This window comes from Macrobrachium rosenbergii, chromosome 21 (assembly GCF_040412425.1).
Source record: "Macrobrachium rosenbergii isolate ZJJX-2024 chromosome 21, ASM4041242v1, whole genome shotgun sequence".
In the NCBI taxonomy this organism is placed as follows: Eukaryota; Metazoa; Arthropoda; class Malacostraca; order Decapoda; family Palaemonidae; genus Macrobrachium; species Macrobrachium rosenbergii.
This window is the reverse complement of record NC_089761.1, coordinates 18,785,644-18,810,643: the sequence shown is the minus strand read 5'-3', so window position 1 is coordinate 18,810,643 and position 25,000 is coordinate 18,785,644. Positions and strand designations below refer to the sequence as shown.

At 36.4% G+C, this 25,000-nt stretch overlaps 2 protein-coding genes across 3 annotated transcripts in view; one reads left to right on the top strand and one right to left on the bottom strand.

Moving 5' to 3' along the window:
- LOC136849747 (glutamate receptor 1-like) overlaps positions 1–25,000 on the bottom strand; it is a 330,227-nt gene that overhangs the window by 292,192 nt on the left and 13,035 nt on the right. The gene's annotated exons all lie outside the window — the stretch shown is intronic.
- The window catches only part of LOC136849749 (segmentation protein even-skipped-like), a 36,446-nt gene continuing 23,365 nt past the window's right edge, over positions 11,920–25,000 (top strand). The window contains exons 1-2 of the mRNA XM_067123148.1: positions 11,920–12,747; positions 16,551–16,739. Of these exons, the coding sequence (XP_066979249.1) occupies positions 12,522–12,747; positions 16,551–16,739 (415 nt within the window). The 5' untranslated portion in view covers positions 11,920–12,521. The remainder of the gene's footprint in view (positions 12,748–16,550; positions 16,740–25,000) is intronic.

The following is a 25,000-nucleotide window of genomic DNA, read 5'->3' as shown; positions in this document are numbered from 1 at the left end:
AGGTTATTCACCTTCCCCGACAGGTAAAACATTTAGCACCTGACAGTTATCTGATAAAAATTACTGTTTTATCAAAGGAGAACTTCCGCAGTTTACGTCACACCTCGATTACTCCATAGTTATCTTGCATTTTCTAAAAATTTTCTTTTATTTGCCATAAGTTCATGGCCTATATTCCCCCCTATATCACAAATTTATACTGCATTTATATATTTGCGTAGAAATTCCACAACAATATCAATTAAGAGACAGAATGAATTTACATCTTCTTCAACGCAATACAAGGCCGTGATTAACGACTTCGGGTCTCGTTCCCCGAGCAAAAGGTTCCCATAGGAGAAGAATGACCCTTTAGTCACGTCCATAAATTTCCGCTATCGTGTTTACGATCGGCCTCGCTAATTTGAAAGTGCCGCCGACAGCCCCAACCGGAGGAATGCAGAAAAAATGCACTGGCGGAGAAGACAAAAATGAATCAAGTATGCGACCAAACATGGGATCCTGAGACCAGTGCCCTCCTCCTCCTCCTCCCCCTCCTCTTAAGCGGGGCACCCAGCAGACCATGGACCCCAATACTGCATGCCCCGTTTCCTCGGTCACAATAAGGCCTCCCCCGTCTATATGGTCTCTGTCCATTCCTCTGGGTCCCCATACGATCAATCAACCCCTTCACCTACAGTAAATCCAATACGATCTCCCCCTCCTTCTGCAGCAGTTCCAAACTATTCTCCCCTTTCAAGCACTCAGCAGTATATTCCCCTTACTACAAACCAAGGACAGGGACGCAGCATTCCCTCCCACTACAACACACGACAATATGCTCTCTCCAAGAAAACTTGAACACAAACAACCCCCCAATTCCCCCGGCGTTATATTGGAGCAAGACAACTCCCCCCAAAGAAGACTTGAACGGCCAAGGATGCAACGGACATTTTCATTATTTATGCCTCGAGCGGACTCGGCTGCGGCGGACAGCTTTAGTGCGGAACATTATTGCATTTTAGGACCGTGACGCTATCTGAGAATGGAAAGGCCACCACCTTCCGCCATTAAAAATGGGCGGATTTGAGTGAGGTTGCAAAACGTAACTCTACGAGATTCATCCTCTTAAAGATTGTCTGGCTGGTACAGATGAATTGAGCCCAGACTTTTCTGAAGCCTTTACTTTTTTACAAGGAAGAATGAGGACCATTTTTTCACGAAAACCGAAAACACGAACGTTTGACCGTCGGGTTCAAAGTTATATCAAAATGACTTTATTTACGTCAAAACCCCTGTGTCCGCTTGTTAATCGCAACAAAATACCAAACAATGGAATAAAAGGTAATTCTTGTACTCAGACCGCCAAGGTACTATTGAAAAAAAAAAAAAAAAAAAAAAAAAAACTCCCAATTCATCAGCTCATTGTCCGAGTCCACGAGTGAAAAAATATCGCTAATGGCAGACTCACCGTAATAAAATATACCGCAAACCTCGCTAATGAAGACCCTCGTTTGATAGCCATTATATCTCCAGCACATTTGGCTCGGCGATTATTCGAATCTCGTCCATAAATCATTAGGAGAAAAAAACGGAAAGAGAAATAAGAAACAATAAAGGCCAGGGATAAAAGACCGAAGAGTAATTAGAGAGAGAGAGAGAGAGAGAGAGAGAGAGAGAGAGAGAGAGAGAGAGAGAGAGAGAGAACGTGGAAGGGGTAAATTAAAATATTTTGTAATTGTTGGGGGACTTTATATATAAAGAGCGTTTACTGCCTTCAAATATGCAAACATAAAAGCTGCAGGCATATTCACACTCTAATAGTCATAACAAAAAGACAACAAAGTAACTTTATATGTACATCTTTTCATAATTGCCAACTTTAAGGGACATTTGGTCTGGCCAGTAACCAAATGAGTGACCTTTAATTATTGTCATACGTCATCTACGAAAGACTTTGGGGCTAGCAGGCCAATTCAATAGATAACTGCTGAAAACTGATAAAATAGCACCTCTTAGATCCACCACAAATTTATACATATACAAACGCACACATATATATAGCCTTTATATTATATATAGGCCTACACGTATACAGTATATACACGTGTCTCTTTGTCACGTATACAGTATATACACGTGTCTCTTTGTCACGTATACAGTATATACACGTGTCTCTTTGTCACGTATACAGTATATACACGTGTCTCTTTGTCACGTATACAGTATATACACGTGTCTCTTTGTCAGCGTGTGTAAGTCGCTGACAATGAAGCAACAAATGCTACTATAACCTGATCCCTAATTTTTTTACTGAAGCAGAGCCCATACCTCTGTCTATGCCTACACCTACACCTACACCACAAGTGAATTAACCCTTATATTTCTACAAACTAAATTCTTACCTGACATCATTACAAATGCATTTATAATCTACGCCACGGAAGCTAATGATAATTCAACAGAGAATTGTGTGGAGTGGAAATTCAACGATGAGTCAAAACCGAGTTTACCGATTAACTATACGAATCAACGAAAACCTCACGAAATAGGTCTTGAGTTTATGTGCTTACTACTACTACTACTACTACTACTACTACTACTACTACTACTCCTTTGCTCCCTTTTTCGCCTTCCTCCCGAACTCAATCTTTTCACTTGGCCTCCCGGGAAGATTAATTTACATACTAAAGAATCGACCATAATGGCATGTCAGCCCAGTCAATACGAATCTCATACATTTTACTCGGATTTTTTGTCTCTTTCTCTCCCCCTTATATATTCACCCTGTTCATTCACGCCCTCTCAAGGATAATGAAGAGGATTTAAGCCCCGCATAAAATGAGGATAGGCTGTCAGGGCGATTTATTACCGAGGGAACACTTGTTTGTTTGTGCTCGCGATTTTCATCGTGGTGGGCGCACGGATGCATCTCTCTCTCTCTCTCTCTCTCTCTCTCTCTCTGCAGCGCTGGTACAAGTCGCGGTATGAGGTACGTTTCGGTAATGAGACTATTGAATTGTTCCATTCTTTTCATTAATATGGGCTAGGTTTCGGGCCAGGGTTCGATTCCTAAGCAAGTCGGAAAAGCTCGTGCTTCTGCTCACTTAAGCAACGGATCATGTATCTGGTAGTTAATCGACTGTGATGGGATGCAGTCAGTAGAGAAGGTAAGGGATTGTACCCTCCTCCCAGCTGCGGAAAGCGTAAGGGTGACACCTTGCGGAGCCACTCTTTTCAAGGGAAAAAGGAATATTGATACACACTGAGAATCGAATTTCACTGAAGGGACTAAGCATAGCTAGGGTTCTGCGTTTCCGAAATATGTGCTGCGTCATAACAAGAGTGATTTGCTAATAATGCGTGTTTGACAAAATTTGAGTAAACAATTTTCTTCGGATAGATATATGTTTGTACTTGTAAATATAAACTATCACCATCAGATTACAATGCCTTAGTTAACAGCTCTTATTACACGGAACAAATTATGGATCTGGACATTTATCATAACGAAATGGAATGTACGTTCAGTAATATTATAAAAATAAACATATTAAATAACGCTTCGTTACATTTACGACCGAGAGTTATTATAAAAATATTCAAGTACTTGAACAGGTGAAAACTTTTTTAAAGAACTAAATGATTTATTACCTACGTGTAAGAGTTGTTAGAGATAAATCTACATGAGAGAGAGAGAGAGAGAGAGAGAGAGAGAGAGAGAGAGAGAGAGAGAGAGAGAGGTTCTCTTCCGAAGTCGGTGGCTGTCAGTCCTCTGGTCTATACCACTTAAGCATTTACGATCTCAAGGCGTGGTGGGACTGTCTTTTGTGCTTTCAATGAAAATATATTGATTTCACATGTATATCATTATTCTAATCTATCAACTGCATTCTCGACAGCTATGGATATCGATAGCACAATAAACGGGAAGTGATATATCATGCATTCTGCTGGAAGGCAAAGTCAAGAACTAAGTAACAAGAGAGGAGAAATCTTCTGGACTAACCCGTGGCCAATTTAGGATCGTACTCAACAATCAAGTTTTTCGATTCAATATTTTGCGCTTCAAAACATGTTTGCATTCATATTGAGTAAGAAGCCATCACAATGCACCTTATACGATCTACAGTAATTGTTGGCGCAAAGCTATGAGCTGAGAAAAACCTGTGATGGTCTTGGACAACATTTGGTCTCCAGTGAAATTAGATTCTCATTATCAGACGCATTATCATTGCTATTATTATCATTATTATTACTATTATTACTCGAAGTGCATCTAACCGTACTTACACATCGCAGGTAACTTTTTTGTCCTCACCCATTTAAACCTATACATTAGTAAAATTCTCATTCCTTACAATCACTGACAAAAGTATGACGTGTAATATGTAATCAGCTGGTTATCACGGGTACGATAAAAGCGAGGCGAATTGACAGAACGGTTACCAGCTAAGCATTTAGGCGTTGGCAGTTATGCAAAGCCTTAAAATTTAGGAACACGAGGTAAAATGAAAAATAAAATTATTGATACAGTATATTCTCTACCGAAGTGAAACCTGCATCAGAAAGGAAAGGTGACTGACTAGTATTAAGCTGTATATACAGAGTGTCCATAAAGAACGTGCCTTTCTGGATCCAGTCCAAAAAGGTGTGTTGAGGATGTGGGCGGTGACTGTCATCATGATGTGAATGATTGTGTACATGTTTACTCTCGCCGTTTATCTCATTCGCGCTTAATTTATGAGCGGATAAATTCCTTCACGTGTCTCCTTCTTACCAGTGATTTTAGTGGACACCACTTTTAGGAAATATATCGGGGAAAGAGAGGAATGCACTTGTTAAGTAAAGGTACAACCACACGTATGAATGGCCGTTACCTCTTGCCTCAGAAACAAGTTTATTTGTGATCTGTTATCCTCAAAGTAACAGTTGAGTTCCCTGCCGAGAATAATGCACCTGCTAATTTGGCTAAACATTTTGAACTTTACAGTCACAGTCCTCTTAACAAAGACCACTAAAAAGTCGTTCCAAGCTAATAAAGGCTGTAATTCAAAGGCACGGACAGTCGATTCTACTGGAAAATAATCCCAAACACCACGCTGTCATTCCCGTTACAAATAAGAAGCATTACGTTTTAAACCTTATAGCCAGGGAGAGCAAGCCTCAGAATGGACGAAGCTCTTCGTCACAGGTACCAAGGGTAAAGTAATGTACAGTCGCCCGCTAAATGCTCGAGCATCGGTGACAACCCCATCTGCACACTGGACTGCATAAAAAACAAACGACAGTAGGGTCGTTCTTTCCAGGCGAGAACATCGCAAAAGGAACCTTGCTGAACTGGCGTTTGAGAAACGGGAAGACCACCCCTCGTGATGCGGGCGTTAGTGTACACGTCTCATTGAGGGCGCCACGTGAAAAGGACCAAACTCGTTTATCATGGCGAGGTGTTACCCAGCCTATATCAATAGAGCCTGCGATTAGTATACATTATGACATGGGCCTCCTGATAGCTAAGATACACAAGAGTTCTCCGGTCAGCCATTATCGCCAATTAGACCTCGCGCGCTACACTCCACACAACGTCTCGGCCTAAATGCAAAATTCGGATTAAAGGAACAGGTATCAAGGACTTCTCTAATGCCGGATTTCTTGTGAATCAGACTTAAGTGTAAAATTCAAACTGGAAAAACTTTTAAAAATTTAGACTTACATCCCCAGATATTTTGTAAATCGTCCTGGATGTAAACTTCGCTCTGAAAAGATATCAAGGAATTTTCATTTTCTATCGTCTGGTTTCCTGATAATTGCCCTACATGTAAAATTGGAATTTTATATCCGGCTGTTACTGAATTATAAGTATTTTGGAAAATAGCGTGCATGAGCTATTTTGTTCATATAAGGCTTCCATGATATAAAATATCAACAAAAACATTCAATTTTTTTTTTCCGTTTAAAATCACCTGCCAAGTTACATATGTTGACGTAAGTTTGCAAATTACTGAACAAAATTTCTCTTGAAAAATTTTTTAAAATATATTTTAACGAAAATTATATGAGGGATTTTACTTTAGCTTTACGTAACTTACAAGAGGACGTTTCATGGGCATGGCGCTGATTACATTGAGCAGAAATTTTTTAAAATATAAAAATGGTTTCTCAAATCATCTGCTTCCTTAAAAAATTACCGTATAAGATCACTCAAAATGGCTTATGTTAATTAATTTACACCGAATAAATTTTATAATTACTTTTTTGTTTATTTCGTTTCTATATTCAGTACTCTTCGTCATTTTCCAGAACTTAATGAACAGCGAGTTACTTAATCACATACAGTAACAACAGCAACAATAAAATTATGACAAAAATAATTGTGATAATAATAATCATAACGTTAAAGAAAACAGGAATCACAATTCCCCATTTATTTTCCCCACTTAGTTGATAATGATCAAAGTGCACTGTTTAACAAGCTGACAATGTATAACCAGAACTAGCTCCTACCTGTTCCTTATTTACCAAGTAAGCATTATTCTCCGCTGAAATTACTTTCACTCAAAACTCTTTCATTGAATATTGATAGTGATGCGCAGAAACAGTACTACGAGTACTGTGAAATGCATTTATCACAACTAACACAACAAATGTCCACTTTTAAATATCCAAATTTAATCAAGGTTTTTTCTACCTAAAAGCATCTACATGATTTTGATATGATTAATTCATTAAACTGACATTTGCTACTAATTAAATTACTAAGTTTGTTGCACAAATGCTATAGCCTATATGTCTGCCTACATACAACAACCTCTCTCTCTCTCTCTCTCTCTTCCCCTAAAGAACCAACTATTTGTCATTTTTCAAACATTCAAAATTCAACCCCTCATTCTACCTTGCTCATTGAGAACATCGAATACACAATACTGTACCTATTAGTTCAAACTAATCAATTACAAAATTGTCACCAAAGTTTATCGGTCATTACTTGTTGCCTCTTCTAGGTTCCAAGTCTAAATGAGGCGGATCCTTCTTCTAATATTTTTTACACCCTTAAGGTCACCTTGAATTACACTTCCAATCAGAGTTTAGGGACACCTCAACTTCCGTTTCCAGTCAGCAGGGAACTCGAAAGTCTACGGATGGTCCTATGACAGTTTGAAACATCATTGATTTGAAATACGAGTAGTATGGTTTGTCCCAAGGACCTTGGTTTGTGGATATAAAATTATTATTATTATTATTATTATTATTATTATTATTATTATTATTATTATTATTATTATTAATGCTTTTGTTGTTTTTGTATGAAATCCTAACAAAAATTAATACGGAACAAGCCTGAGATGACATTATGGAAAACGGGAAGACAACAGACTCGTAAACAGAGGTTAATCAACAAATTTACTCAAGGTTTACACCGCCGGCAGTCAAATACCTATAACTACCGGAATCCTAAAGAAATGAATCTTAAAACATGAAAGCTAATGGAGAATACAGATTTTGATTGAATATCAACCAAATGTTACAATTTTATAAAAACATCTAATTTGGTTGGAATTATATGGGTAGCGTACGTACTGACAACGGACTAATGAGCCTCCTTGCATAAACTTTCAGTACATTATAAACACAGTGAGCGAAAAGTAGCTGTAACAGAGGGTTATATGCGGCTTTGGCTACAGTATATAACAAGAGTTTACGGGGAAACAGTAACTTGGAAACTGAAGAAAAAAAATCTACTTTTTGATTGATTTACCTTTATGCATATTTACTACTGAAAAAATTTCTGTTGCCATATCAATCCACCCATATGCCATTGTGTCCGTTTTTCTATGTACTAAAAAAATATCTTTTAATGTAATATCTCAAGCAAAATTGCACCAAGAAGAACCGTCATTTAAGATAATCCGTTCTTTAGATTTTCTAATCGGGGCTACAAAACTGCATTGAGAAGGGGACGCATTCTTACATGTCTTTTCATCTAATTGGGGGTGCAAAACTGTACCAAAAAGTACCATGATGTTTTATGTCTTTTCACATATCAGCATGGTTCCCAATTTCACAGTGAAATAACTGCAATCTAATGTTCCATCTTTTTTTTTTACAATCGTAACTCCCAATTGCCAAAGACTTCTTGCCAATAGTGTAAATAGTACAGCCTCAATGCTTACTGAAAGTCATCTCAGTCACTAGCTCACAACATAACACACTGAAATTCACACAGTGATAAGTTTCCATATAATTTCGTCTTACACACCTCAAAGTCTTCATGCTGGTATCAACACGATAATAATACTGATTAATGCTCCGGAAATGTGAGCACGAGAAAGAAAACGAAATAAGTACCGATTTTTTTCGAAAACAATCTGAAAAATTTACACACAGAAAATGGCTTTGTTGGCAGGGTTTGAGAAAACCAGCTAAAGGCCTTGCCTAAAGGTTGCCCGTAATTGTGGCAAGGTGTCAAAAATAGCGAGGCTTGCCGAGGACCTCTGGACTCTGACCAAGCAAACGAGACAAAAAAGCAGGTAAAGGTAGCTAACTTCGGTGAGAGAGAGAAAGAGAGAGTCTACTACTCATATGCAGTAATTCTACGTATTGTAAAAGCCACAGTGACCTCTGGGAATAAAATAAACGTTCCGTCCCGATTGGGAATCGAAGCAGAGGACCCATGTTTGCACAAGGTCCCTCGCCCAGTGCTTTCCACACGAACCACGAGGAAAGTTTGGAAAAGCAATATCAGACTTTGAATCTGAGAGGGTTGTCAGAATTCGATGATGTTAAAGCTGCTAGAGAATTAGCATAGAATGTATACAAACTCCAGATGATCAAGCTGTAATGACCAAGGACAGAGAGAGAGAGAGAGAGACAGACAGACAGACAGAGAGAAGTGGGAGTTACTTAGCGCAACAACTAGCCCAACAACATTATGTGTTCCATCTCTACAGTTTGCTTATTTTTGAACGGCAGATAGCAGTTCATCATTAGTATTAACTTTCTTCTCTTCAATCGAGCAACATTTTGGCAACTGTGTTATTCTCAGTTCCACAAAGAAGATTATGAAACTACAATACATAGTCATCTCACTACTAAGAGGACTCGGGTTCATACCTTGAAAAAGAATTGAGTAATTACGCCATGACCTATTTATATTAAGTTGCCTCTGTTTGTCTAAGCAGCGTAGAGGGTATTCAAATAATCAGTCGACTATAGTGTGTTAAAGAAAAATCTGGAGAAGGCTGAAAAGTCATTCCACAATAATAGCTTAAGATCATGTGGTTGAAACATTTTCTGATGCGACGTCTAGATTGAAATATATATATATATATATATATATATATATATATATATATATATATATATATATATATATACATACATACAGTGCACACACACACATATATATATATGTATATATATATATATATATATATATATATATATATATATATATATATATGTATTATACATATATATATACTTATACATACATGTGTGTGTGTATATAGTTTGTGTGTGTGAGGACTAAAATAAACTTGTAGCCCTTTGTTGGCCGACTCGGTTGAGCTTCAGACTGTTACTCGATGGGCCGGAGTTCAATTCCCGCGGCCGGCTGATGAAGAGTTAGAGGAATTTATTTCTGGTGATAGAAATTCATTTTTCGCTATAATGTGGTTCGGATTCCACAATAAGTTGTAGGTCCCGTTGCTAACCAATTGGTTCTTAGCCACGTAAAAATAAGTCTAATCCTTCGGGCCAGCCCTAGGAGAGCTGTTAATCAGCTCAGTGGTCTGGTAAAACTAAGTATACAGCCTGAGATAAACACACACATCAGATCTCTCTTTGCATCTCCCCTTAAATTTGTATTATACTAAATCTCTTCTTTCTCTTGCCCAAAATGCATTCTGTCTCACCTTTCAGCTCATTCCTTGGTCAGATTCGACCTTCGGCGAGGCTGAAGCGTTTTAAGTCTGCTTCCTTGGCGCCTCGTTTGCTGTAATCAGTGAATTATGGCCCTTGGTGGTCAATTAATTGCAGTTGATTCCAGAAACGATTAGAAAAAGAAAGCCAGAGATACAGTGAGATTATAAAAATAATAGAAGTGGGTGAACAGTGATCCGTAAACTGCATGTACCCCATATAAAAATCAACAGGAAGAGGAATGGATGATGTAACATTACCCCTACCCCCGACGCACATATTCTCTCTCTCTCTCTCTCTCTCTCTCTCTCTCTCTCTATATATATATATATATATATATATATATATATATATATATATATATATGTGTGTGTGTGTGTGTATGTATATATATATATATATATATATATATATATATATATATATATATATATATATATATATATATATATATATATATATATATCGAATTGCAAATAACCACAATGACCTCTTAACTTCTGGATTTTTTCACATTTATCGGATGCACGTTTCAGGAGTCAAACTCACACCCGGTATATCAGAAAGAAACACGGCGTATCGCCTTCTGATATACTGGATCTGCCAGGGGCGTCAAAATCTCTTCAGTTGGATCTTAGGCTTTGTAGTGACAAGCGTGTCCAAACAGCGTGAAAAACCGAGATGTTAAGAGGTGGTCATTGTCGTCATTACAAATGTTGGCAAATTATATGTATATATATATATATATATATATATATATATATATATATATATATATATATATATATATATATATATATATATATATATATATATATATATATAGAGAGAGAGAGAGAGAGAGAGAGTAGAGAGCCTCTCTATGTATATAGTTATACTAATCTCTGCCTCCTATGTATATATATATATATATATATATATATATATATATATATATATATATATATATATATATAATATATACTCTCTCTCTCTCTCTCTCTCTCTCTCTCTCTCTCTCTCTCTCTCTCTCCACGAAGTACTGACTTATCCCAAAACCCATCCGCCCCGGATAATGCCGTTCCTAGAAGAATAATTATGCTAATGCCACGATAACGGTGAACCCATCTTCGCTTTGGGGGCAACTGAGCCATATTCCATTTCAGAAAGTCGATTTTCCCAGGCTTAAGGGTACGAGGAACACCTCCCTCCCTCCAACCCCCATCAGAAATGGGGAGCCGGAGAAAGTGTGTGTGTGGGGGGGAGGGGGTTGTAGGGGGTGAAACTTGTTGTTAAGGGAGGGAATATAATAAGGTCATGTAGGCGAGTCATGTGCAATTTCTGGCATATTTTCGAGGGCCGAAATATGTCCGTCTAACGCTCGCTTTCGTCTCATCAGAGGCCCTTAGGCAGGGAGCGGAGAGGTGCCTTACCAAATGGCCTAATTCCTCCCCAAATGGCATTCCGAACCGGGGCAGTAAAAATGTCAATAATGTTACTTATCTACAATCACGCCTCCCCGTTCTCTTTGGCCCTCGGTTACGGCTTCGTGCATTCTGTCCCCGTATTTATTACGACTCGCTCCGGTTTTTATTGATTCCCGCTATTTCTGCTCAATAATTCCCTCGTTTTAACTGCTGGGTGCTCGCAGATCAACGGAAAGCAATCTTTATAATTGCGACTATCATTCTGGTTCATATTTACAAACTAAGAAATTCTCAAGTAGCTCGATCTCCGCCCCCTTTCCCTTGCAGCCAACCAGAGCGAAGCTTTGGAGGGACTGCTGTGCCAATCGGAGTGCGTTGCAGATGAGACCAGTTGTCAGTTGTACAATAAACGATAAAGATGATTTCAGTATTTATGACCCTACACGGAAAAATATATAACAATAAAAACATGTTGCTATTTCCTAAGCCCATTAAAAAACTACTAAAATATATAGAAAGCACCGCAAAATCAAAATAAGACCAATAATAATGAGCTCGTGGCAACCGTCTCCGCCACGGGATGAGAGGAGGCTGACAGATGATGCTCACGATCAGTCGACAAATTGGGCGGTGGTATTCGGGCGGTAACTTGCTCATGCCCTGAACGTGATTAGTGATTCGTAACCACCTTTCATTTACTTTCAGGTGATCGTGGTGCTAATTGCATTCTGTAGCGATTCACTGAAAATAAACACACACACACACTTGGCAAAGATCGTGACTCGGTTACGCCACTTGGCCGAATGACAGTTCCCAAAATCCGCCGTTGGTTTTGGATTCCGGTTCTTGCAAGTGCAGCGAAAACCTGCAACAGAAATGTCTTTACGAGCTGAAGACTCGATGTATTTTGATAAATTCAAAATACTGCGAAGCCTCCTTGGTGCAGAAACGGTTTCCCGCGAGAGCCACAAAAATACTGTTACGAACTAGTCGCTCTGTTTTTCACTATTGAAAAAAAAATATGATAATTGGCTTAACGGAAACGACTCAAATTATAAGAAAATACTTGACGAAGTAAATAAAGACTTAAAACACACCTTCCACGATTCTGGTCCATAGCTAAGAGTTTCTTGCGTATAAAAACACAAAAAAAAGGAATAACAAAGTTTCTGAAACTCAGTCCTGACCTACGAACTGGTCAGTTACTTTGATCTCATGAGGATGGAGCTGATTTCAAGTGAAGCCCCTCTGAAAATGCTCTCCTTGTCATCTTCTGACAATGCCCTTGGCAAGGACACCAACTCCCTTTTAGAGGACAGGCCGCCCACCACGCCCGAAGGACTCTGGCGGGCGTTCCTTCAAGGGTCTCACCACCATCATCATCATCATCATCACCACCCTTCAGCTACACCATCCTCTCACCATAAGATAGAGAGATTAGGTGAGAGATTCTTTCTTTGTCAATAATAATGATAATAATAATAACAATATTAATAATAATAATAATAATAATAATAATAATAATAATAATAATAATAATAATAATAATATTAAAAAGGACGGCTGTATTATGAGAATTTATCTTATGCAGTGTCATAATACAGCCATCCTTTTTAATAAGACCTGTTTAAAAGAGGGTCTACTCCCTTCATAATAATAATAATAATAAATAATAATAACATCGGAGATAAATCTACAATGGTTTGCAATATTACGATCAGAGTATAAAATAATTTTTTACATGAATTTTGCATTACAAAGGTAAACCATAGTGGATTTATTATCTTCACTGACTAATGATGCTATCAGTAAACTTTTTTAATAATATTAACAATAATAAGTTCAAAGATCTCAAATGTAAATTTCTTTACTAAAATGTAGTATATAAACAAAATTTTGCATTATTAAAACTAAACTACTGTAAACAACAGTCACTGGTTACAAAAGAAAAAAACTATTACAGTAGTAGGTTATTTAACCCAATCCGAAGGCAATGTCTTACCATACCAGTATTTAATATAAAAAACATTTTAAGGGGAAGTGAAATTGATATTCCAACATAACCATATGGTTCTCAAATACTTTTCAACAGTGCACCAAAGATTCATTTCGCAACCTCTTTATGCAAATATACAATATATATATATATATATATATATATATATATATATATATATATATATATATATATATATATATATATATATATATATATATGTAAATACACAAGTTCATTAATAACCGATTTACTTAAACTACAGGAAACGTTTGGCAACCAACATTTCGTGAAATTCTGTCTGCATGTTATATACACCATGATGGTTAAGCTATAGCTACTGATAATTCACATATGCAATTCCTGAACAATTTTATACGCAAACAACGACCTAATTACAGGCATAGCTGACGTAAGTTAATGAAATGTAAACCAACTACCGATGGAAATGCGGGAATCAAATGCTAAGCTGAAGTTACCCATACAATATTAGTTAATAATAATCAATAAACGCATAAGGTATTAATTATGCATGCAGAAAATTAATAATTATAATCAATCAAACAACAAAGTCAAGTAGCTAAATGTGTAAGCACATGAAATGTGATATGTATTTTCATGGAATGTCACTAAATCCACAAAAAATAACTATTAGATATAAATAAATAATATTTACAGAAATAACTATAACTAAATTATAAATTAAAATATAATTAATAAATAAGTTTATATTAGATCTGGCGCTCTCCCTGACGGTTCCGTCGTTCACAAACCTTTTTTACCGCTTATTGTGCCAATGTTCTTTCAGAAATTCCTGGTATTTGATATCTATTATCATTTCCATTCCAATATCCTACAGTTTATCAGATATTATTAATTATATATATGTATATATATATATATATATATATATATATATATATATATATATATATATATATAAACTTGAGATACCTTGCAAATAACCTAAGAAAATTTTCGAGAGTAATTGTTATCTTCATTACACTTGCACCTAGTTCCCCTCTACACTGCATATATTCAGTAAGTCACTTAAAGCAAAGAAAGAGATCATATCCTGGTTCAAGGTAACCATGGCATATGACTGCTGGTCACCAGTTAAAGAATATCTTTATTTATCGATAATTCTAAGTCATGCAACGCATTATCGTAGCAACAGCGAACCCATTGCAAACGCACTTAGTTTCATACTTGCGGAAAATCGACAATTTACAATATTGTTCATGGTTTGATGAGTTAAAGGCAAAAAACATAGGAATTTCTAATGAAATTCCTTTTAGGCAACTGCTCTAAAACACCAAGGTTGCTTCATATTCAAGTTTCTCCTCTGCAAGACGTTTTTCTCTCACTGTCCTTAGTTTGCTCACTGATGCTCGCGATTTTACATTTTATTCGTGTATAATAACAATTATCTTCTGTGATACAGCAGTTGGATATTAGCATAAAAATACGAAAATTCCTCTTAAAGCAATAAACCAGCAAGTAACAATATATTACAACAGGTAATGCTTTAAAACCAACCATCAGTATGAATCTGCTTGATCATCACATACAGACCTGGCTGGTTTTCAGTGATCCCTTAACAATGACTGACTTCGTTAGTACATGGACAGAACAATTAAAACAAATGTTTCAACCTAGCGGCTTTTCCCCGGTTTTATTTCGGGAAATAAAACGCTTTTCTCAAACAAAGGAACTCCCAGTACGATAGATATAGTAATAACAACTCTTATACTTTCTCTCATAAAACATCTTTATTATGGCTTCATTGTCTTCCGAAATTGTCTTGTCTCGTACATTAAAAATCTGCATCGCCGAAGAGCGGCGGAGGCAAGCGTGCACTCGAACATTAAATGATTTACGAACAGTCCGCTGTAATAAAATTTTGCAGTGCGTGCACCTGCTAAAAAATAGATTCCGATGCAACTGTCCATGGTCCGAGTTTCTAATAACATTCCTGCTCCTTTAAATAAAAGAATACTACACAAGTTTAGTGAAAGTGCGGAAACCGATCGACCTTGTTATAAATGTTTTTTTTTATTTCTTTGAACGCTACATCAAATTTCTTATTGTAAAAAAAAAAAGGACCCAATTAAGCTTCTGAAGATTATTTTACTGCATTAAGACAATAAATTACTTAGTTCTCGCTGGAGACGCAGTCTGTAAAAATTGTATGGGAAAGATGAGTCAGTTGTTCTTAATTTCATTGTACACCGAAATATATGGGCAGTATTTCCACAGAAAGCCACAGCAATAAACGCCTTATTAAACTATACATTTCTCAGTAGCCTCTGATTTTAACCACTGACGCAAAAAAGGTTACCCGCTGAGGTTGCTGGTACTGTAGCTGTATTCCATACATTACTTCTAGTTGGAATGATGTAATTAAATATAAAATCCTGTAATTAATTGAATAAGTTTTGGTTTTAATAAATCAAAATAAATCATTAAATAAAATTATGTTTCTTAAATATCTTCATAAAGGCGTGTGTGTGTGTAAGAGAGAGAGAGAGAGAGAGAGAGAGAGCCTAATAATTTCACTACATTAAAATAACGAGGTTCTGAGAGTTTTGCAACACGGAAAATAACTAACCCCAGTGAGGGACAACACTAATAATAACAATAATAATAATAGTAATAGACATTACCAATAATAATAATAATAATAATAATAATAATAATAATAATAATAATAATAATAATAATAATAATAATAATAATAATAGACATTACTGAGTTTTAAACGTATTTTGAAAGATAAGTTAGTCTGCAAAAGAATTTTCTATTTCAATTTGCTTTCCTGTTCAGAAAATGCATCTTTTCAAGTTATCAATTTATGCAAACGTATAGAGCTATATGCACAAATCACATAAATGTATGCTGTAAGTGCAGAGACAATTCGAGTCAAGTAACGTAACTGGATCGAATTCTGGATTCTCAAAAGTTACTTTTCAGTCACGATTTGTCGTTCAATAACAGTAAGCGTGTGTAACACTTTGTTGTTTAATATAGATTTTTTTTTATCGCCCTTTAAATGTTTTTTCTTTTTAAATCGGTTATCTTGCATTTCAAATCCCTTTCGGAAACTTCAAAGCCTGTAACTAAAGATATCCGGCAGCAAATTTTAATTAATTAATAATTAATATGACTTGAAAATTCATTAACATGAATACAAATTAATTTTTATCTTAAAAAATTAATCATTAATTATCTCTTCCTTCCTCTTTCAGATCTCCCACTCTCCCCAGAATCTCCCAGACTAAGTGGGGTTATGGTGACGTCATCCGACGGAGGAGGTGGGGGTGGAGGGGGTGGCTCGGGTGGTGGGGGTGGAGGAGGGGGAGGGGGAGGCGGCGTTCCACCTCCTCCAAACAGCCCGTCGCCGCCTCCATTAGTAACCACAGTATGTCATCACAGCGGTAAGTTATCTAGGTATTTACAAGCTCTCGCGACGACGAGGGTATTCGTTTCAAGTGTTTGACGAAGCTTAATGCCCTCAGACCTTAGGAGACAAGGCATGGGACCCAGATTTTGTGGGCGGCGTCGATATTTCCGGGCAGATTTTTCCTCTCTTTTTTCTCTCTCTCTCCTCTCTCTCTCTCTCTCTCTCTCTCTCTCTCTCTCTCTCTCTCTCTCTCTCTCTCTCTCGGCGTCATCTGAACTTCTTCCTGAATCCACATTCTCACTGAACTTGACACTAGCCTGCAATAGGTAAATCAACTAACATTTGAATCCAGATAAATCAATTAACATCTGAATCACTTCATGTTAAAATTCCTACAAGAATTTATTTTTCGGGCTGATTACAGTGCAGTGCCACTTAAACCTACGATATACATTTAGTGAAAGACGGGTTTTACATGAAATCACCTTTCGGCGAAGTTACTAAAAGAAAAAAAAATAGGCCCTGTTTCCTTTTAGAACGGTGTCCATTTGGTCAGTGGTAAAGATACTAATCTGTACTTCACTGAAGAACAATGACAGAAACGACCAAGTACGAAAATACAAATTGCACGTACGTTGAAAGAATGATAAAACACTTAACTCAAACATTGCTTATAATAATAATAAGTAAAAAATGCGTCGAAAGTTTCTTCGGGGGCATTCGGAGTTTTCTGTACAGTCGCTACGGCGTATAATCAAAGCCTACCGAAAATAGATCTATCTTTCGATGGTCTCGCGGTATAGTCTGTATGAGCCGCGCCTATGAAACTTTAACCACGGCCAGGTGGGTAGCCTGGCCTATTTCTTTGCCAGAGGCACGATTATAGCTAATCTTGCCTTAAATAAAATAAAAACTATTGGGGCTAGAGGACTGCATTTTGCTATGTTTGATGATTGGAGGGTGGATGATCAACATACCAATTTGCAGCCCTCTAGCCTCAGCAGTTTTTAAGATCTGAGGGCAGACAGAAAAAGTGCGGACAGACAAGCCGGCACAATAGTTTTCTTTTGCAGAAAACTAAAAGCGGGAATTAAAATTCCAGTCATATTACCCATGTCTTAGCAGCAGGCTTTAAATATTTAGGAGCTTTCTCACTTTTTACAGAGCCTCTTCGAGTTGAGAGTGGCGAGTTAAGAATGGCAAAGAATGGTGAGTGCAAGCTCGAAAATGAACTAAATAAAAGACGATAATTGTCAATTTTCTTTTATTTAATTTCTGAGCTTACGCCCACAATTCTTAAGTCTTAACTTGAAGAGGGACTTTTATAAAAAGCTGGAAAGCTTCTTAGTATTTAACACTTACTTCGATGACACTGACTGGAATTTTCATTTTATTATTATTAACTTCACGTTAATAATAATAATAAAAAACCTGTAGAGCACATTAAATGGTAACAATAGGTTAGCTGATGTTACTAAATGGAATATACATTAGTAAACAGTAAAGATGGTGTGTTCTGAAAACAAAACAGGAACATACACAACAAGTCATCGGTATACGTCTGCCATGCGCCCACCCTACGTAGGGGTCAATAATAACGCGGACAAAATCATAAGGTATAAATACAAAACAACTGTAAGAACAATACAAAGAAGAAAATTACGAAAAGAAGAAACTGAAAGAAATAATGAAACATGCACAACATCCGAGGCCATCCGTAGTTCGAAAAAAATTAATTAGGAAACAGAAGTTTCAGTATTCTATCTTTCCCACAGTTTAGATCTTCTCGCTTCACTATTTAGGATGCTTTGGACAAGCGGGTTGTTACTATTTCTTCGTCGGGTGATCAAAGTGGACATGGTTCGCCTAACAATAATGACAGGACGGTAGCGAGGTGTTTGTCATTATAATAAACAGTAATTCCGTCTCGATGTAATTCTGTCCTGGTGTTCATCCTATGGCAATGAGAGTGGGAGAGTAGCATTTAAGTTTCTCTGTAACCAGACGGTTAATGATGATGATGATGTTTTCCAGTCGTACGGCTTATAGACATCTCTTTCTGCGCCAGGTGTATCTTTAAGGTCGTCCAAGGTAATTTTTTCCAAATACAGGAATTCATGTACAAATTTCAGACGGTGATGTCCCAGGAATATTTGCAGCTCTTCATTGTGTTTATGCGATCTAACAGCAACAAGCACTGCGTCTTGACCTCAACTGAATATAGAGTTTAGGCCAAAGGCCAAGCGCTGGGACCTATGAAGTCATTCAGCACTGAAATGGAAATTGACAGTATAAAAGTTTGAAAGGTGTAACAGGAGGAAAATCTCGCAGTTGCACTATGAATCAATTGTTAGGAGAGGGTGGAAAGGATGATGGAAGAAAGAGAATATGAATGGCGGTACAATAAAAGTAATGAAAGGGGGTTGCAGCTGGGAGCCGAAGGACACTGCAAAGAACCGTATACGTAATGCCTACAGCCCACCTCTTGACGACACTAGCCCCTACGGGAAGCAGCACTGCGTCTTGGTTTCGTTCTATTTAAAGTCAAATTCATCCGCATCCCAACTGCAGGTATCGATTAGATGCTAAAGACCTTGCACTCATGGTGCATCCGATTGGAAACAAGTTCGGTTTAACTTTCAGGGAACCTGTATACGTATTAAATACATATAGTGAGAGAATACCGCCTTGAAGGAGCTCGTTGAATGTGCCAAAATTGTACGACAATACGATACCCAGTATGAAATAATAGCAACATGCCAAATAAATTTAAAGGTGTAGCTGTTGCATGGAGCGTCGAAAAGCTTTCAAAATAGTTTACGGTCACATCGTTTTCTCACTTCAGCAAAACTTTAGAAAACAGGAGAAACTGACGACACGGAATAGGTCTGCAATTCTTTCACGATACAGATGCAAGTGTCGGCTGACCTGTTAACTTGACACCTAGACTGCTTGTCTGAAGTCTGTACAACGCCACAAGACACCTCGCTAAACGAGTGGCTGCAATCGAGCGGTGCTTCCTTGGGTTATCAGTGTCATTCAGCTTGTTTTTATTAATGGCATTTAGTGACCTGATTCTCTGGGAAACCGGTGGTTTATGCTCGAGTATACAGCAAGCAAGATGTATATTACGGGGAGAGGAGGGGGGCAGAACTTTAAAACGTCTGCGGAGAGACCATCACAACCGAGGCGTTTATTTTTAAGCAAATTCTTTAAGGAATCGCTGACATTACTTGTGTACTATTATAGGCGAAATGAAATAGAATATTACTGGCACGGAAGTTGCTACTTCCATCTGTGAGCCTTGATCGTTTTACAACTCAGGATAAAGCCAAAACGAACGCTAATTTGTAATTTTCTATTCTAGACATTGCATCTGCCCTTAGCTGCTTTCCATTTAACCGACAGTACCTAAAACAACTTGAACAGCGCTCTTGACTGTCTTATTAGTATTGCAAAGTGCCCTGTCGGGCTACCAGTTTGCCTCCAGAGTAAAACCATTTTTCGCTAATGATCTTTTAAAGAACCTACAATGTTAAGACCTACTTGAAGCTATTTTGTGAACTATACACTAGATGGAATTATATTCCAATTTCAAAGGAAACTGACTCATTCATGACTGAAACTACAGTCACACACCCCGGACATGGCATTTTTAGGCTAGTGGGTAACATTAGAAATGAATCATTTTCAGAGTTATAACAGGATGCACTGCAAACCATTTACAACAAGAGACAAGGTTTGTACTTCACCTACAAATAAAAACGCATTATAAAACCTGAAATTTTGTTGCCTTTGCAAAACACTGTGATACATTCGAGCTATCGGTTCATACATTCATCTTCAACTGATATTGCATAAATACATGCATTACAATACGCACATCAAAACTGCACACAAGAGCACACGCATGCCTCATTTCAAACTACATATTAATTCAAAATTTTTATCTGTCAAAGATATAGTATTCGCTTCTGTCTTTCAGTTCATTATTAATGATATACAGTGTATCGCGGATCTTAAACCAACTGGTGCTGAAATTCAATGTCAAAGCCTCTGCCATTAAAAAAATAATGAAAAAACTTACGGACCATAGATACCCGTAAATAAACCGAAACACAAGTATATAATAAAATATTTTCTGTACGCAAGCATAATCAAATGTGAGACTGACAGCAATGTGAACACTTACACAATGGCGTATGTTGGCATAAGCTCGAGGACAAATTATAAGCTACGGTTCTTCACAAGTTGTTTACCGTCAATCAAATACTATTGTGATTTCTTATTTTGACTCGTACTTACATTATTTTATATGCTAGAATATTTACCGCTTTTGTTTTTTGCTTCACCTGTCTAAAAATTAAAATACTTTCAAATAATCCATGAGAAGTTACTGGAACTGTCTTTATTTGTGAATCGCTTTCATCTGTTAATAATAAAAAAAAAGGTTAACAAAACATCGGTAAAATTAATAAATAAATACATTAATAAAATAAAGATTTAGAAAATGTTCCTTTTAATTTTGCATACAGCTATCGGTTTTAAACGATGTTAATGAATTTATGCGGGATATTGTACCTGATTAGAGAAATTTCTTCATTCTACTTAATTATAATTAACTTCCAGTGTTTAAAACTGAAAATTTCCAACTAGATATGAAATATCTAAGGGAATATTTCCATGAAACTTCAAGTACTGTACAAATATAGAAACAGACTTGTGACGACCTTCTGAACATTTGCATATGAATATTGCGGTACACAAATATGGCGGCTTAAATAACCTTCTGCAACTTGGATACTTTGAGCGAATGATTAACCGTCAAACCAGCATCACAATATTAATAATCCACGATGCTTAAATCAGCATTAGAAGTTATAAGTGTTGATAAAGAAGCAATAAAAAACAAAACTCGATGTATTTTTCACTCATATTGCCCAACGCATCATTCCCAAATTCATGAGATGGGAACTATTTTTTAAGCTTTAGTTATCTTTTGGCTTACTTGTCAAACTGGGGTATTTTGCTCATGTGATTGATGCTTATGGGGCACACATTATTACTAATTGTTTATAAAGAATATTTAAAATGTATTCCCAGTCTATATAGGTATACATACATACATACATACATACACATATATATACTGTATGTATATATATATATATATATATATATATATATATATATATATATACTGACTCATATATACATAAATTATATATATATATACATATATATACTGACTCACATCAGGATCAAACCCAGGTCTCTCAAATGAAAGGCAAGGGTGCTGACAACTGATCCACACGTCATAAAAGATGTTGGAACCTAAGTTATATATACACAACACATTTTATTCATGTCACTAACTCTTGTAGCACATAGAAAATACATTTATATATATATATATATATATATATTTATATAATATATATATATAACTTTATAATAAAAAAAAATTAAGCATCGAATTAAAACCGAGTCATTCATGCAACACCGACCTGCACCCGAATCAACGGACTTTACGGCGGCTATTTCTTTTTTTCTTAGTTGTTGAAGAGAATACAAACTTACAAGTGGTTTCTAAAACGGTTTTGTTCATTTACCTTGAGACACAAGAGGACGGAAACCCTATCAAATACCTATTCCGCCACGTTATTCAATATTTATCCGTTAGTATTTATCCGACATTTAACGAAATACTAAAATGAAAACTCTCTACAGATATTCTAATAAAAATGCGATTGATGAAATCATCACAAAAGGGGTTAATATAAATGGGGATCGTGAGTACATTCTCCTAACACCGTTGTATCATTTTCACTGTTTCACATGTACTTCTGGTCTGCCTTTTTCCACAATAATGTACTTGAAATAATACAACTCTTATGTAGAGTTTCTTATAGGCATAACTCGGAAAAGAATTTTGGTTCATTAGTTGTAAATTACTTGGAAGCCTTGTCCTAAGCCTCCCGACGGAGATTACTCACTCACTGGGAAAGAATTAACTCAGTTTTTTTTTAACAAAAAGAAAGTTTAGGGAAGTGTAACGTAAAAATGTTTTTAATGCATCTATGTAAGTCATTTAATTCCACTCTCTATCATCCCTATAAATTAGTTTTATACGTTTTTTTGAAAAGCTAGGCTTGAGCACGATTTCCTGTTTCTAAATTCACTTAACGATGGAATTCCGGACCTTTGAAGACACACTCGAGCAGATGTATGCTCGGAATCCTTGTGCAAAGAATACTGAATGCATCTCAACATAGCGGGTAACTCATCAACTTAAACGATACTTCCATTTTCCTTTGAAAATTTCGATTTTACCTTTAGGGGAAAATTGTGCTTTGTTACGCCTGGCGTGGCTAATACCGGTAACCAAATGTAATCGAATAAGGTAGGAAATTTTTCGGCTACGACAAGAATAAAATCCAATTGTAAACAACAAAGGCAAATATTAAAATACTGTTTTAACACAATGAATAACTGCTGCATATAAGCAAGAACGATACTTCTCTAAATCCCTCTCCAAATGGAAAGGTCACTTGAAATGGAAGACGGTTAGCTCAAAACTGAAGCAGACTATCTATCTATCTATCTATCTATACATACATACATACACACGTGCGTACTTCTGGAGTGACATAATGTTCATCTGTTTTCATATAATGCACGTCAGGAGTCGTGAAAATAAATGAAAAGCAATTCTGCGGTAAAGAACTTGGGCTTAATACTCCGATACGACCAACAAAATCTTCTTAAGCGTCATGACATTTGCACTATTTTAATACATTACATTCATCTGTTAAAATCAAGTTCGTTTATAGAGGTAGAAAATAAATGCGCTTGTCCGGATCCTTGCTTCGATCCAAGCACGTACCGTACTTATTTGTATGCCAACTGCCTGTTTACAAATATCAGCACTATCTATTTACACTTCTGTAACTTGGTGTAGTCATGCATTCTTTTCTGTTAAATTTACTTAACTACTTCCAAGTGGATATATATACCCAAAAGGCAAATGTAAAAAAATATCACGTCGAACTGGGAAGTTTTTCTTTCCTCTGTTACAAATCTATAAATCGCATCTATGAAACCTACAGGATTAAAGTATAGTTTCTGATCGAGTTTCTGCAAATAAACTGCCGAACCGAACCCAGAGCTACAGACTACTGCAAAAGTACTCAAGGAATCTGACGAAATTAACCTCGGCCACCTGATGACCTTTCCTACAACATTACGAAGACTTAAATTTGAAGTGTTTATATAATATATATACTTTCACCATCTTTTCGTTCCACTGTACCCGCATCGCAAACAGAATCAGCGCCAAAATCAAACGGACTGGCCCTCGCCAAACCTAACGGGCTGCTCCTCACCAAAACCCAATGAGCTGCTCCTTACTAAGACTTAATTGACTGTTGCTTACCAAACGTAAATGGGCTGCCCCTTACTGAAATTCAATGAGTTTCTCATTACCAACCCTCAATGGGTCGCTCTTTTCCAAAACTCAAAGGGCTGCTCCTTACTATAATTCAATGTGCTGTTCCTTACTGAAACTCAATGGATTACTCCCTGCTAATAGTACATGGGTTGCTCATACCAAACTCAGTGGGCTGTTACTTACTAAAAATCTTGCAACATGGCCGACTTTCCGAGAAAATTTTGGTGCCAGTAAGTAACTGAGTAACCCTGACCTAAGTACATAAATATTCCTGCCATTCATTTTCTAAGTATAAGTATATATATATATATATATATATATATATATATATATATATATATATATATACAGTATATATATATATATATATATATATATATATATATATATATAATAATATAATATATATATATAATATATATATATATATATATATATATATATATATATATATATATATATATATATAATGTTTACTTCAAAATATCTTTCAAAATTTGCCTTAATCCTTCCTTAGTCATTAGAGAAATTCTGTACTTCAGTACTTCAGCAAGCCTTAACAGAATACATACATTGATCAACCAAACCAGTGAACGGTTATTTTTTGGGGAGGTAAGAAATGAAAACACACAAACTTCCAAACTAATGCTCTTATCTAGACTTGAGAATAGTTTGTAGGAGATCAGTGAAAGCAAAAGCAGGAAGTGGGAAGCAAGTTACACAAGTATACCCACTGATCAATTGAACACCAATGATTCATGTTCATTTTTTAAAAGGATTTCTGTATGATATGCAAATTCCCGTGTGCAACTTCATTCAAGTAATCATGCACTTATAAAGATTTG